A 12,999-nucleotide genomic window follows, 5' to 3' on the forward strand; every position below is an offset into this window, starting at 1 on the left:
CTGAAATCTCCTTCCATTATTGTGTGAAATTCAATGTGTGCTTTGACCTTTAGTAACATTTCTTTTACAAATGTGTGTACCGTTGCATTTGTGGCATAGATGCTAAGAATTGAGAGTTCATCTTGGTGGATTTTTCCTTTGATGGACATGTAGTGTCCTTCCCCATCATTTTTGATAACTTCTGGTTGAAAGTATATTTTACTGGATATTAGAATGGCTACTCCAACTTGTTTCTTGGGACCATTTGCTTGGAAAAGTTTTTCCCAGCCTTTTACTTTGTGGTAGTATCTGCATTTCTCACTCATATGTATTTCCCATATACAGCAAAATGCTGGAGCCTCTTTATACATCCAGTCTGTTAGCCTATGTCTTTTTATCAGAGAATTCTGTTATTGATATTGAGAAATACGCAGGACTAATGAGTGTTGTTTCCTGTTATTTTTGTTGGTCTCTGATTGGAGCCTGTTCTTCCTGTGAACCTGTAATGTGGTGATCCTGTGATCCTATGTCAGAATCCCTTGGGTATTGAGCTGTAACTGGGGTATAAGCTAACTGGTTGGGGATCCAGAGTGAATGCTATGCTTCTGGCACAGGTGGAAACTGGAAGGTGCATGGGTCTCTGCCAAACTTTATTTTTTTTCTATTTTTCGGAGCTGGGGACCGAACCCAGGGCCTTGCGTTTGCTAGGCAAGCGCTCTACCACTGAGCTAAATCCCCAACCTCTGCCAAACTTTATATACTGAAGAAATTTAGTGGAAGATAGCTCATAGGTTGGTAGGTCTAATATAGTGAATGGCAAATCCTACCAAATGAATTCTAAAGATTCAACACAAGCATCATCAAAATTTTAACCCAATAATTCATGGAAATTCAAAGAAAATATCTCAGTTTCATATTGAAATCACACACACACACACACACACACACACAAGATATTTTTCATAAATTCCCAGATAATCAAAGGTGTGTGGAGGCATCACTATCAGATATTGCAAAACCCACTACAGTGGTAATGGGGGGAGGATGGGGAGGGGAACACCCATATAGAAGGGGAGGGGGAGGGGTTAGGGGGATGTTGGCCTGGAAATTGGGAAAGGTAGTAACAATTTAAATGTAAATAAGAAATACCCAATTTAATAAAGATGGTGAAAAAAAAGAAAAAAGAATAGAAGCATAGCATTGTCATGAAAACAGACATGTCAATTAATGACGTTGAGTTTAAGTCCCATACTTATGTGCGTACACGTATGTATACCTGAAATTTGATAAAGAAACCAGAAATATGCATTGGAAAAAGAGTCTTTTTAACCAACTGTGCTTGCCAAAGTTGATGGAAGCTGAATAATCCAAACAGATCCGTACCTACCACCCTGCATAAACTCAAATTTAATTGGATAAAATGTCTCAAAAAAAAAAAAGGCATGATACACTGAACCTGATAGCAAAGAAAATATGATATAGTCCTGATTTCCTTGGCACAGGGAAAGACTTTTTGAACAGACACAGGCACTAAGATCAACAATTAACAAATTGTCCTCATTAAACTGCAAAACTTCTGTGTGGGAACGAATACCATCATTTGTGGAAAGGAAAACGCTACAGAATGGGAAATGATTTTTGTCTACTACACATTTCATAGAAGATTAATATCTAAAATATACAAAAATCTAAAAAAAAGTCCTGAACATCAAGAAAACAAATAACTCAATTAAAATGTGGAGTTCAGATCTAAACAGAATTCTTAAGAAATGAAACACAAATGTATGAGGAACACTTAACACTTAAGGAGATATTCAACATACTTAGTCATTAAAGAATGCAAAGAAAAACCACATTGAGGTTTCTTCTTATTTTCCCCAGTCAGAATGGATAAGATCAATAAAATAATGACAGCTCATTCTGGCGTCAATGTCACGTAAGGGGACTATTCAGCCATTGCTTGTATGAAAACAAACCTATCCATCCACTATGGAATTCAATGTAATGGTTCCTTAGAAATCTGGGAATAGATCAATTTCAAGGTCCATCCACTCCATTCATCCATATATACCTACAAGATTCTATGCTCTAATACAAAGACACTGTTCATTCATGTTCATCATTGCCCTGTTTATAATGGACAGGAATTGGAAATAACTTAGAAGTCTCTCAACAGATGAATGGGTATTGAAAATGTGCCACGTGGTGCAATGTTACTCAGTTATTTTTTTCTTGCAGTCTGGGTCCTTTATTACTTTTTTAAACATTAGGCCATGAATTCATATAGAATGTGCTCCAATAGCTCAGGCTCTTTTCTGTTAGTCCTCACAAACTGTGCTTCTCTGGGTAGCACAGACAGGGGTGTCACGTCCTGCAGGACAGTCAATGAGGGTGCTGGGTACCTGGAAGAGAATGGGGGACAAGAGACACGATGAAGGACACCAAGACAAGAGTCTAATCAAGGCGATAATTTTATTTTTTCTCAAGGCTGAATTTATACCATAACAAGGGTAACATAGGGAGGGGGGAGTAAGAAACATTTACACAGGCCAAGGAAACAATATTCGTGTGGTCAGGGAATCGGCTGATGTTCACAGGATGTCAGAAAGTTCACAGGTTTGTCATATCTATTAGTCAGCACAATGTTGGTTTCTCAGAAAGGATACAGGTCATCACATTGGGTATCTTGACATCAGATGTATTTCTCAGCAAGGTTACAACTTTATCATATCATTCATCCTGACCACCAGATTTGTATTATTCTTCTGCAGCTGGCTGGGGATTTTCCATGAACCCAGTCATACTTAATTCTAACCACAATAATAACATCAATAATGGAGGGCTTCAAGGGCATCACTCCCAACACAGGGGCTTCAGCTAAACCCAGGTGCCATCCTCTCTGGCTTCCTTTTTTGTCTGATCATTATCCTTCCCCCACTTCAGGACACTGCCTCTGCTCTTTGAGTGCTTAATGTGATCAATTTGTACAAGGATCAACTTGGCCAGAATCTTGCCCTTAACTTGCTTGTTTACTTTGATGCCCATGGTATGCAGAGTGACATTGTAGACTCTTCCAGTTCTGACATGGTAACACTTATGAAGCATTATGTTTTGAACAGTGGCCATTCCCTTGAAGTCTACAATATCAACCTTCTTGTAGATTCACATGTATGTGGCAAAAGGAACAATTTCATGTTTCCTAAAAGTCCTAGAGAACATATACTGAGTACCTCTCCTCTTTCCCTTTGTGTTCATCATTTTGGCATGTTACTGGAAAATGGCTGCCGCCATTACTCGGTTACTAAGAAAAAATTAAGCCAAGAAATTTACAGGTAAATGGAATGATTTAGAAAACATAATTACAAGTGTGGCAAACAAAATTCCAAAAGACAAATATGATATGTATTCATTTATGTAAATGTTATTGTGGAGAGACCTGGAGTTGAGAGGATTGGAATGGGAAAAATAAATGGATATATATATATATATATATATATATATATGTGTGTGTGTGTGTGTGTGTGTGTGTGTGTGTGTGTGTGTGTGTGTGTGTGTGTATGAATGAAAGAAATGTAAGTGTAGTCCCCAAATACCTAGAGATCTCTTATCAACAACTGAAATCTGCAGCTCCAGGAAAGAGTTATTAAGTTATATAATTAAGTTTTTGGTCAGAGTAGTTCCACAGAAACCCCCACACAACTCAGTTGTCACTGACTTCAAATTCAATGCAATGTGTTTAATTCTTAAATTAGGATTTGATTTGTTGTTTTCTAGTTACAGATTTTGGTAATTACTTTTTTACTATTCTCAGCTTACATAGGAAATTCTTTGCCTACTTTCCTTAAAGTAGAACCTGAAGTGTTTAGGAAAAAGAGTGACAGGAACTGTGTAGCTATTTTTTTAATTTAAATTATATTATTTATTTACATTCCAGTAATTGTTCCCCATCCCCCTCCCACAATTCCTCATCAAATTTCTCCTCCCTTTGCCTCTAGACGGTGCTCCCTCCCACAACCAGTACCAGACCAACCCCTTCCTTGGGGCATCAAGGTTCTCTTGGATTAAATGATCTCCCACTGATGCCAGACTAGGCAGACCTCTACCAGAGGTCTCAGACTAGCCTGTGTATGTTCTTTGTTGTTGTGTCAGTCATTAGTCTCTGAGATCTCACTGGGTCTGGGCTAGTTGAGTCTGCTGGTATTCTAATGGGGCTGCTCTCCTTTTCAGCTTCTTCAATCCTTCCCTTAATTCAGCCATAGGGGTCTCAGATTTTGGTCCAACTGTTGGGTATAAATAACTGCTTCTTTCTCAGTCAGCTGCTGGTAGGGCCTTTCTGAGGACAACCATGCTAGGCTCCCATCTGTAAGCAAAACATAGCATAGCAGTATCAGTCTTTGGTGTCCCCCTCCCCCTAATGAGATGGATTCCAATTTGGGCTGGTCATTGGACCTCCTTTTCTTCAGGCTCTTCTCTATTTTTCGTCCCTGAAGTTTTTCTAAACAGGAACAATTCTGGTTCAGGAAATTTGACTATGGATTAATGATCACATTCCTCCACTTGAAGCCCTGTCTATCTATTAGAAGTGGAGTCTTCGACTTCCCTTTCCCCAATGTTAGACACTTTTGCTAGGGTCACCCCCAGTGAGTCCTGAGAATGTCCAATTCCTGGGTCTCTGGTATTTTCTAGAGTGTCCCCCACCTCCCACTCCCTGAGGCTTCTTATTTCCATTCATTCTCTTGGCCTTCTGGTCTTTTCTCCAGTCCCCTCCACTCTCATATTTGATCCTGTTCTTCTTTTTGTCTCAGCCTGCCCTCTCCCACCCAGGTCACTCCTTTGCTCTGCCTCCTGTGATTATTTCCTTCCCCCTTCAAAGCGAGGTTGAAACCTTATCACTTGGGCATTTCTGCTTGTTATACATCTTATGGTCTCTAGGTTTATCCTAGGTTTTCTGTACTTTTGGGCTAATATCTACTTTTCAGTGAGTACATACCATGCATGTTCTTTTGGTTCTCAGTTACCTTATTCAGGATATTTTCTAGTTCCATCTCTTTGTCTGCAATATTCATGATGTCCTCATTTTTATAGCTGTATATTATTCCATTTTAGAAATGAATCACATTTTCTGTATCTTTTTTTTTTTTTGTTGAGGGACATCTGGTTGTTTCTAGCTTCTGGCCATTACAAAAAAGACTGGTATGAACATGGTGGAGCATTTGTCCTTGTGGTGTGGTGGGCTGTCTATTGATGAGGACACAGTACTGAATCTTCCCAAGAATCTGTGAAGCTGCCTATGCTTGATCTTTCCACACAGTTCCACCCCAGTTTAGTTTGCATAGCTCTGACTGTTCTGAGATCATCATTGTTAGCTGACAGCAACTACATCATACAGAACTCACCACCTCTTGGTAAGTTTGCAATTTTGTTTTGTTTTTTAGTTTCCTATGTTTTTCTTGAACCTAGGAGGATTTCTAATGTTCTTCTATTAAACCTAAAGTATTTGTGGGAATTTAAAAATGTATTTGATTCATTCATTTTGCTCAGTATTATTGAAGGAGACTCGTGATATAGACAGCCCCCCACTCCATACCACTAGTGATACCCTATGTCTTTTTCAGCTAACTTTAATATTCACATTTTTTCCTCCTGCATCCTGCTGAGTTTATTTCTTTTCTCTTTGTTCACTTTTTCCCTATTGAAAAGGAAAAATCCTGTGATCCTGCTTATTGCCCATGTTGCCTGGTTAGCAAACTATATTGCCTAGTTTGGATCTTATAGTGATAACTGCAAAATATGTGTTAGGGGTAAGAGGTGATAGATAAAATGTGCAGGTCTTTCATGCTAATACTTGTATTTGTCTTACTAGGAAAGATGCATAAGCTGAAACAGTTTTTTTTATAGATATACTGATTTACCTCATTGGCTACTTTAAGAGAGGACAAAGAAACTTCTACCCATTCTTACATGTATAGAGCATGCAGCTCAATGTCACTGAGTATTTACATTTAATACTTTAATGTGTATCTGAGGGTATTATTTAAACAATATTTAGTATCAAAACAGTAAATGTGAGTGAGATGTATAGTGCTGAGTAAAATAGCAAGCTGACTATTTTTTACTAGAGAAATTAATATGTATTTATGTATTTGAATGGATATACATCCCTTTATGTAAAGTACAGTGATCAATATGTAATAGTCTCAGTATTACCATCTTTAGTATTCTTGGTTTCAGCCAGCATATTACATATAATTTATATGTTTATATTTGAATAACATATACCTACACCTTTGTGCAGCACCATTTTGAACAGTCTAGTGAGCCCTTATATCTAAGAATTTCTATACATTAGTACAGATTTTTTTGCTATTTATACATTTATAAAGCAGGTAAGTATTTAATTTTTGTATGTTGGTCTATCAGTTTAAAATTTTTATATGAGTCATTAAGAAATCTTGATGGTTGTTTGTGAGATATCACTTCTACAAGTTTTTAATGAAAGCACATTACGTATTTTGAAGAAGCATTGTATTTAAAGGATTATGTTAACAAATCTTCAGCAGTAACCTCAGAAATTTGGGTATTGTTTTACAGACAATGGTGGCCGTTCTACAGAGCACATTTGCAATAATTTTCAGTATGGAGTTCATAGTGGGAACCTTAGGAAATGGATTCATTATTCTGATGACCTGCATAGACTGGGTCCGAAGAAGAAAAATCTCTTTAGTAGATCAAATCCTCACTGCTCTGGCAATTACCAGAATCACTCTAATTTTGTTGGTATTCATAGATTGGTGGGTATCTGTTCTTTTCCCAGCATTACATGAAACTGGTAAGATATTAAGAATGTATTTTATCTCCTGGACTGTGATCAATCATTGTAACCTTTGGTTGACAGCAAGCCTGAGCATCATTTATTTTCTCAAGATAGCCAGCTTTTCTAGCATTATTTTTCTTTATCTAAAGTTTAGAGTTAAAAATGTGGTTTTTGTGACCTTGTTAGTGTCTCTATTTTTCTTGTTCATAAATACTGCTATTGTAAATGTATATTTTGATGTGTGTTTTGATGGTGTTCAAAGAAATGTGTCTCAAGTTTCCAGATTGTATAACCACGAACAAATTTGCAAATTTCTTTCTTTCACTAACCCTATGTTTGCATTCATACCCTTTGTTACGTCCATGGCAACGTTCTTTCTGCTCATCTTCTCCCTGTGGAGACATCTGAAAAACATGAAGCACAACGCAGAAGGATGCAGAGACATCAGCACCACAGTACACATCAGAGCCTTGCAAACCATCATTGTGTCTGTAGTGTTATACAGTACTTTTTTCCTGTCATTTTTTGTAAAAGTTTGGAGTTCTGGGTCACCAGAGAGATACCTGATCTTTCTGTTTGTCTGGGCTCTGGGAAATGCTGTTCTTCCTGCTCACACGTTTGTCCTGATTTGGGGAAACTGTAGGTTGAGGTGGGCCTCTCTCTCCCTGATGTTGTGGCTCAGGTACAGGTTCAAAAATATAGACGTATAGGGTCCCCAGTCCACCCAAGGAACCTGTTTGTTTATCCTAAAGGAAAATCAGGAGGAAAGAAATTCTCATATATAATAAGTCATATATTATAAATATTTTGCTATGAATAGTTGTGAATTAAACAGTCAATAATAGTCTGGAAAGAGCACTGTGTAACTTTTGTTACATTCCTAGATAGAGAAGGATATCAGTATACCATGTAAATGTAGATTTCTATGGTTAGGTTATATGCTCTAAAGCTTCAGAGCTAAGATTTACAAATAAAAGAAAACATGAGGCATTTGTCTCTCTGGGTCTACTTTACCATACTCAGTATAACATTTCTAATTCCATCCATTTACTTGCAAGTTTCATGACATAATGTGAAATAATCACAGAGCCAGGACAATTGAAAGGGAACATTGGATAGGGGCCGAGAAAGAGTTCAAGAGTAGAATAGATATGAGACATAGGTTTTGTGGAATGAAAATAAAAGAAAAAGAAAAAATAGAGGGCCTTTTATTGGTGGGGGAAGGAAAGCAGAATGAAAGATTTAAAAAAAATTAAAAGATTTTTGAAAAACCCATAGAGAAACATTATTTTCTAAGTCTACATACATAAAACCCAAGGAACATAGTCTGACAAAACTCTAATACCAAGCAAATGAAACCTCTCTTCAAGTTGTTGGCCAGGGCATTCTAAGAGACTGAAAAAAGTAAAGGGGACTCTCATTGCCTTTGCTTACCCTCCCAGAACTTAAGTGAGATTCTATTGTTGAAGATACTATACATTCTAGGTACAGAACTCGTAGGAATTAAGTTGTAATTGTGTATAACACTCACTTGAGAGAAGGGAACTAAATGCCTAGGTCGTGAAGTCAGTCAATTACCTGCAGCTGGAGAAGGGTCAGCTCTGAGAGGAGAGCCTACTACCGCCACTCTTTTAAGCCACCCTAGTTTCTGCCTGTATTCTTAACATTTAGACCTGTGGATATGTGTAGTTGTTTTCACCCTTCATCAGAGAAACTTCTTTTCTGAGGCAGTTGGAGATTACTTATGAAGATTCGCAACGGATCAGAAAAAACATGTGACCTTGAGTTATCCATCCCAATGGCGTCTACAACGCTACTCCTACAACTAAAGCTCAGGGAGCATCACGGAAGAATTAGAAAGAGGACAGGAGCCAGATGGCCAGGATGCTTTCTCTAGATAGCGTCTTCTGGGTATGACTGGGAAGCTGCACACGTGAAAGCTCAGCAACATGAATGTGTGAAAAAGACCTGAACAAATGACAGCAGCAGTTAATATCCATGCAGATGAAGAAAACCACATCGCCCCACTCCTAAATGAAAAGGTACAGGCAATGGGTGGTGAGATAGGGAGAATCACGTTCTCCAGGGATGAATCTCAATTGGCTATCTAGTCCCAAGAGCTCTCTCTCTCTCTCTCTCTCTCTCTCTCTCTCTCTCTCTCTCTCTCTCTCTCTGTGTTTGTATAGAAGTCATTCATTTGAGAGTGGTGGGGGGGGTTGGGGATTTAGCTCAGTGGTAGAGCGCTTGCCTGGGCAAGCGAAGGCCCTGGGTTCGGGTCCCCAGTTCAAAAAAAAAAAAAAAAAAAAAAAAAAAGGAAGAAAAAAAAGTAAAAAAAAAAAAAAAGAGAGAGTGGTAGGGGATATTGGAGGAGTTTTGATTGGCAGAGAAAGAAATGGAAATAATATTGAGTACTTTTATATGAAATTATCCAAAAAGTTAAAAAAATACAAAAAATAATTGTTTATAGTCATAAATATTATAAATTTTATTCATGTGTTGCACTTTCAAAAATACTAAATTATAAAACTTACAATGTGTAAAACAGTTATTTACGAATTAATGTGAATCAAAATTATTAAAAATAAAACAGACTCGTCAGCTGACTAACATCTGAGTCCTCAGATGATAAATATCAATCCATTGTTAGGTATGTAATAATGCCAAAAGTAATCTAGACCACCTCAATAGAGGACTCCTCTAAAATTTCAGATGAAGTAACAAAAAGTAAGTAAGTAGTTCAAGACACACATATCTAGTGATTCAAAAGGATCTATAGAATATGAAATTTGAGGCTCCAACTTAAAAGTTTCAATTTCCTGAGATATTTAATAGTTTTTAGGAAATAAATGAAAAATTTTCAGGGTAGAGAAGGTGATCGAATGATCTATAGATGGCTTTCAAACAATAAAACTAGGTATCCACTCGAAAAAAAATAATGTTTCTGTTGGTATCTAGAAAAAGTGGAAGGGTATGAAATAAAAAATAAAGCAAATATTTAAAGAGTTGTTGTACACAAACATAATATTTTGTTGCAGTCGTTACGCCTAGTAACAAGAACCACACAGGTCACCTGCACCAAACTAAATTTCATCACCATGAAGAATATCTGAGACACTCTCTCTAACTAGGATTCTGTATCCTGCTACCCAACTGCCAAACTTGCTGAATCCAAAATATGCAAAAGTTAGGCAAAACAAAACACAAAAGTTATGAAAAGAAATATGTCTTCTTTTGCATGGATCACATGAGAATTTAGCTTTTAGTGGAATCTCACCTATTAAAAGACTCTAGCCTATTATGTTGAGATATGTTACACAAACAGGAGTTATTTGGAATTACCTTGTAAATAACAGCTTTTCCATTGATGCTTTTCCATCAATGCAACATTTATGTGTCCTTTCAGCGTGCTGTTACTATTTATCTGATGAACACTAGTCGTACAGTATTAAAAAATAAATAGAAAAGTTTACTCCACATCCCACAGTATAAAAAACAAATCAGAGTTTATTCCACCTCTAGAGATTAGGCACTAGAAGAAATTTAGACCCACTAGGGAGACTGAGCTTGGGCATTCCTACCCAGAAACATGTAGCAAGTTTTGTAGCTCATCTTGTTTGGAGCCTAATTTTCACTCAATTACAGAGTTTTCTTTTAGAAATGTTGTATACATCAATTGCACTGGTAAACTTCATTGACTAAATCATTATGTGTCTTCTCAGAAGAAATTATCTCAGCTCTTGTCATCTGCAGAATTGGTTGAATTTATGAACTTAACTTATGCTCTTATAATTTAATTATGTGTCGATGAATCTGCTTTTTGTGGGTGTGTGCATGAATATTCAGGTGCCTATGGTGACCAAGGGCAGCATATCTTTCTGAAGCTATAGTAATAGGATATTGGGATCCACAAGACACGGTTCCTGAGAAGCACACTTGGATCACCTGCAAGAGCATACCTGTAAGTATTATTTTCCTAGTTATATCTTAAGGATTCTACATGATTATAGCTCTATGTTCTTCATGTCACTTTATTTTAAAATATTAATTTTATTTATTTATACTCAGCATTTATAAGTTTATCTTGATAAATTCTTCTTTTCCACTGCAGTTTGTACTTAAGTACATTTAGATTTCATTATTTAAATCTTTAGCTCTTAAAATATCTAGAAAATTATATTCTAAATGGCATATGGAGACATATATCTGAGGACCGTTTAGTCCATAATCAACTCTTATTTTGGGGAATCATTCTTATTAAAAAACCTTGTCTTTTCTAGAACAGGTTCTCTTCCCTAGGGAATAGAACTCAAAGCTAAGGTATTCCCTAGTGTGAAAGGTATGACAGCAGAGAAAAGGAACTCTTCTCAGGGTGAGAGTAGCTCTACTCATTCTCAAGAGTCATACGTGTCTCATTTCTATACTACTTGAAGTTTTAGTACTCCTGCCGTCCCCCTCACTCTACTTGAACCCATCATTTAATCATTTGTTTTTATTTGTTTTCTTTTCAGTACTAAACTTTGGCAGGCAAGCTGAGCCGAGCCAGAATAACGTGCCTTCCCGGGAAGACCCTTTCATTATACTGTTCCTCAGCTCTTGGAAGTTTTATGTAAATGTTACTCATGATATTTTATTATTCCTTGTTAAAATACATTTCTCCATCTTAGAATATTATGTACGTTTTTATATATTGGATGCTCTGTCTTTACTCAGGATTGCTTAGGGTACATAGGACATTCACAGTAAAATAGCCCATGTTGTTCTCTGTCATGTGTAGGCTCCACAGGAATATTCTTCCTGTCTTTGCTAGCATTGCAGCATTCTTTTCTTTTGTTATGTGTCAGGACTTTGACTATTATGACTAATGATTGTGCCACGGTAATTATACAGAAACATTATCTTTGATCTACCTTATTAGCTCTGCTTCCAGCCATAGGCAGGAATTTGGTAAGAGATGAAGGGGTGGGTACAATTTGAGTACTTTAGTATTTGGGAAGCTATGAGCCCTATGGGACAAAGTAGACTCAGCTATTGAGCGTAAGTCTTTTTTAATGTTACCATAAATAGATTTGCATTCTTTTTTATGTGCAAAAGAAGTACTCCACTGTTTACTGAGTATGTATATTTCATAATATAGTATGAATGGAAGGATTCTTTTTAACTACTTTAATTTTTTATAGTTCAGTTGTTGCCCCACTTCTGGCTTCCTTCCCACAGTTCCTTATCCTATTCCCCTCCCCGCTGTCTCCAAGAGAATGTCCCCCCCCCCACCTCTGCTATCCCTCCCTGCTGGGGCATCAAGTCTCTCAGGAGTTAGGCATGTCTTCTCTCACTGAGGCCAGACCAGGCAGTCCTCTGCTGCATATATGTTGGGGACTCAGACCAGATCTTGTATGCTGTCTGTCTCGTTGTGGCTGAGGGTCTGAGATATCTCAGGAACCCAGGTTAGTTGAGGCACCTGGTCTTCCTATGGGATAGCCCTTCTCCTCCTCTTCTTCCAATCATTCCCTAATTCAAACATAGGGGTCTCTGTGTTTAGTCCATTGGTTGGGAGTAAGTATCTGCCTTTGTCCCTGTCAGCTGCTTGTTGGTCCTTTTGGAAGACAGGCATGATAGGCTCCTGTCTATAAGCACACCACAGCATCAGTAATAGCTCAGGCCTTGCAGCTTCCCCTTGAGCTGGATCTTATATATGAGCCTGTCATTGAAGCTCTTTCCCTCAGTTTCTTCTTCGTTTTGTCTCTTAAGTTCTTTTATTTATTTTTATTCGATATTTTAAATTTACATTTCAAATGTTATTCCCTTTCCTGGGTTTCAAGTCATAAGCCCCCGTATCTCATTCTCCTCCCCTTCTTCTATTAGGGTGTTCACCTCCCCAGCTACCCCGTGACATTCCCCTGCTCTGAGTTCTTGTAGACAGGAACAATTCTGGATCATAGTTTTTGACTGTGGAACGGCAACCCCATCCCTTCACTTGATGCTCTGTCTTTCTACTGGATGTGGATTTTACAAGTTCCCTCTTCACACTCTTGGAAATTTCATGTAAGGTCTCGCCTTTTGAGTCCTGAGAATCTCTCACCTCCCAGATCTCTGGGGCATTCTAGAGAGTCCCCCTCCTCTCACCTCCGAGGTTGCATATTTCCAATCATTCTGCTGGCCCTCAGAACTTTTCTCCTCTCCAACCCTGTTCAATACCTGATCATGTTCCC

At 37.7% G+C, this 12,999-nt stretch overlaps 1 protein-coding gene and 1 pseudogene across 1 annotated transcript; one reads left to right on the top strand and one right to left on the bottom strand.

Annotated features, from left to right (window-relative positions):
- Positions 1-2,245: 2,245 nt before the first annotated feature.
- Positions 2,246-3,237, bottom strand: LOC116902981 (annotated as a pseudogene).
- A 3,336-nt stretch (positions 3,238-6,573) lies between these two features.
- LOC116903057 (taste receptor type 2 member 113) lies at positions 6,574-7,503 on the top strand. The gene has a single exon (XM_032905356.1). The coding sequence runs from the start codon at positions 6,574-6,576 to the stop codon at positions 7,501-7,503; it is 930 nt and encodes a 309-aa protein (XP_032761247.1).
- Positions 7,504-12,999: the final 5,496 nt, after the last annotated feature.

Source organism: Rattus rattus, chromosome 6 (genome assembly GCF_011064425.1).
Source record: "Rattus rattus isolate New Zealand chromosome 6, Rrattus_CSIRO_v1, whole genome shotgun sequence".
Lineage (NCBI taxonomy): Eukaryota > Metazoa > Chordata > Mammalia > Rodentia > Muridae > Rattus > Rattus rattus.

Coding starts and splice junctions, on each gene's coding strand:
- LOC116903057 (XM_032905356.1), top strand. CDS start 6,574: ATGGTGGCCGTTCTACAGAGCACATTTGCAATAATTTTCAGTATGGAG.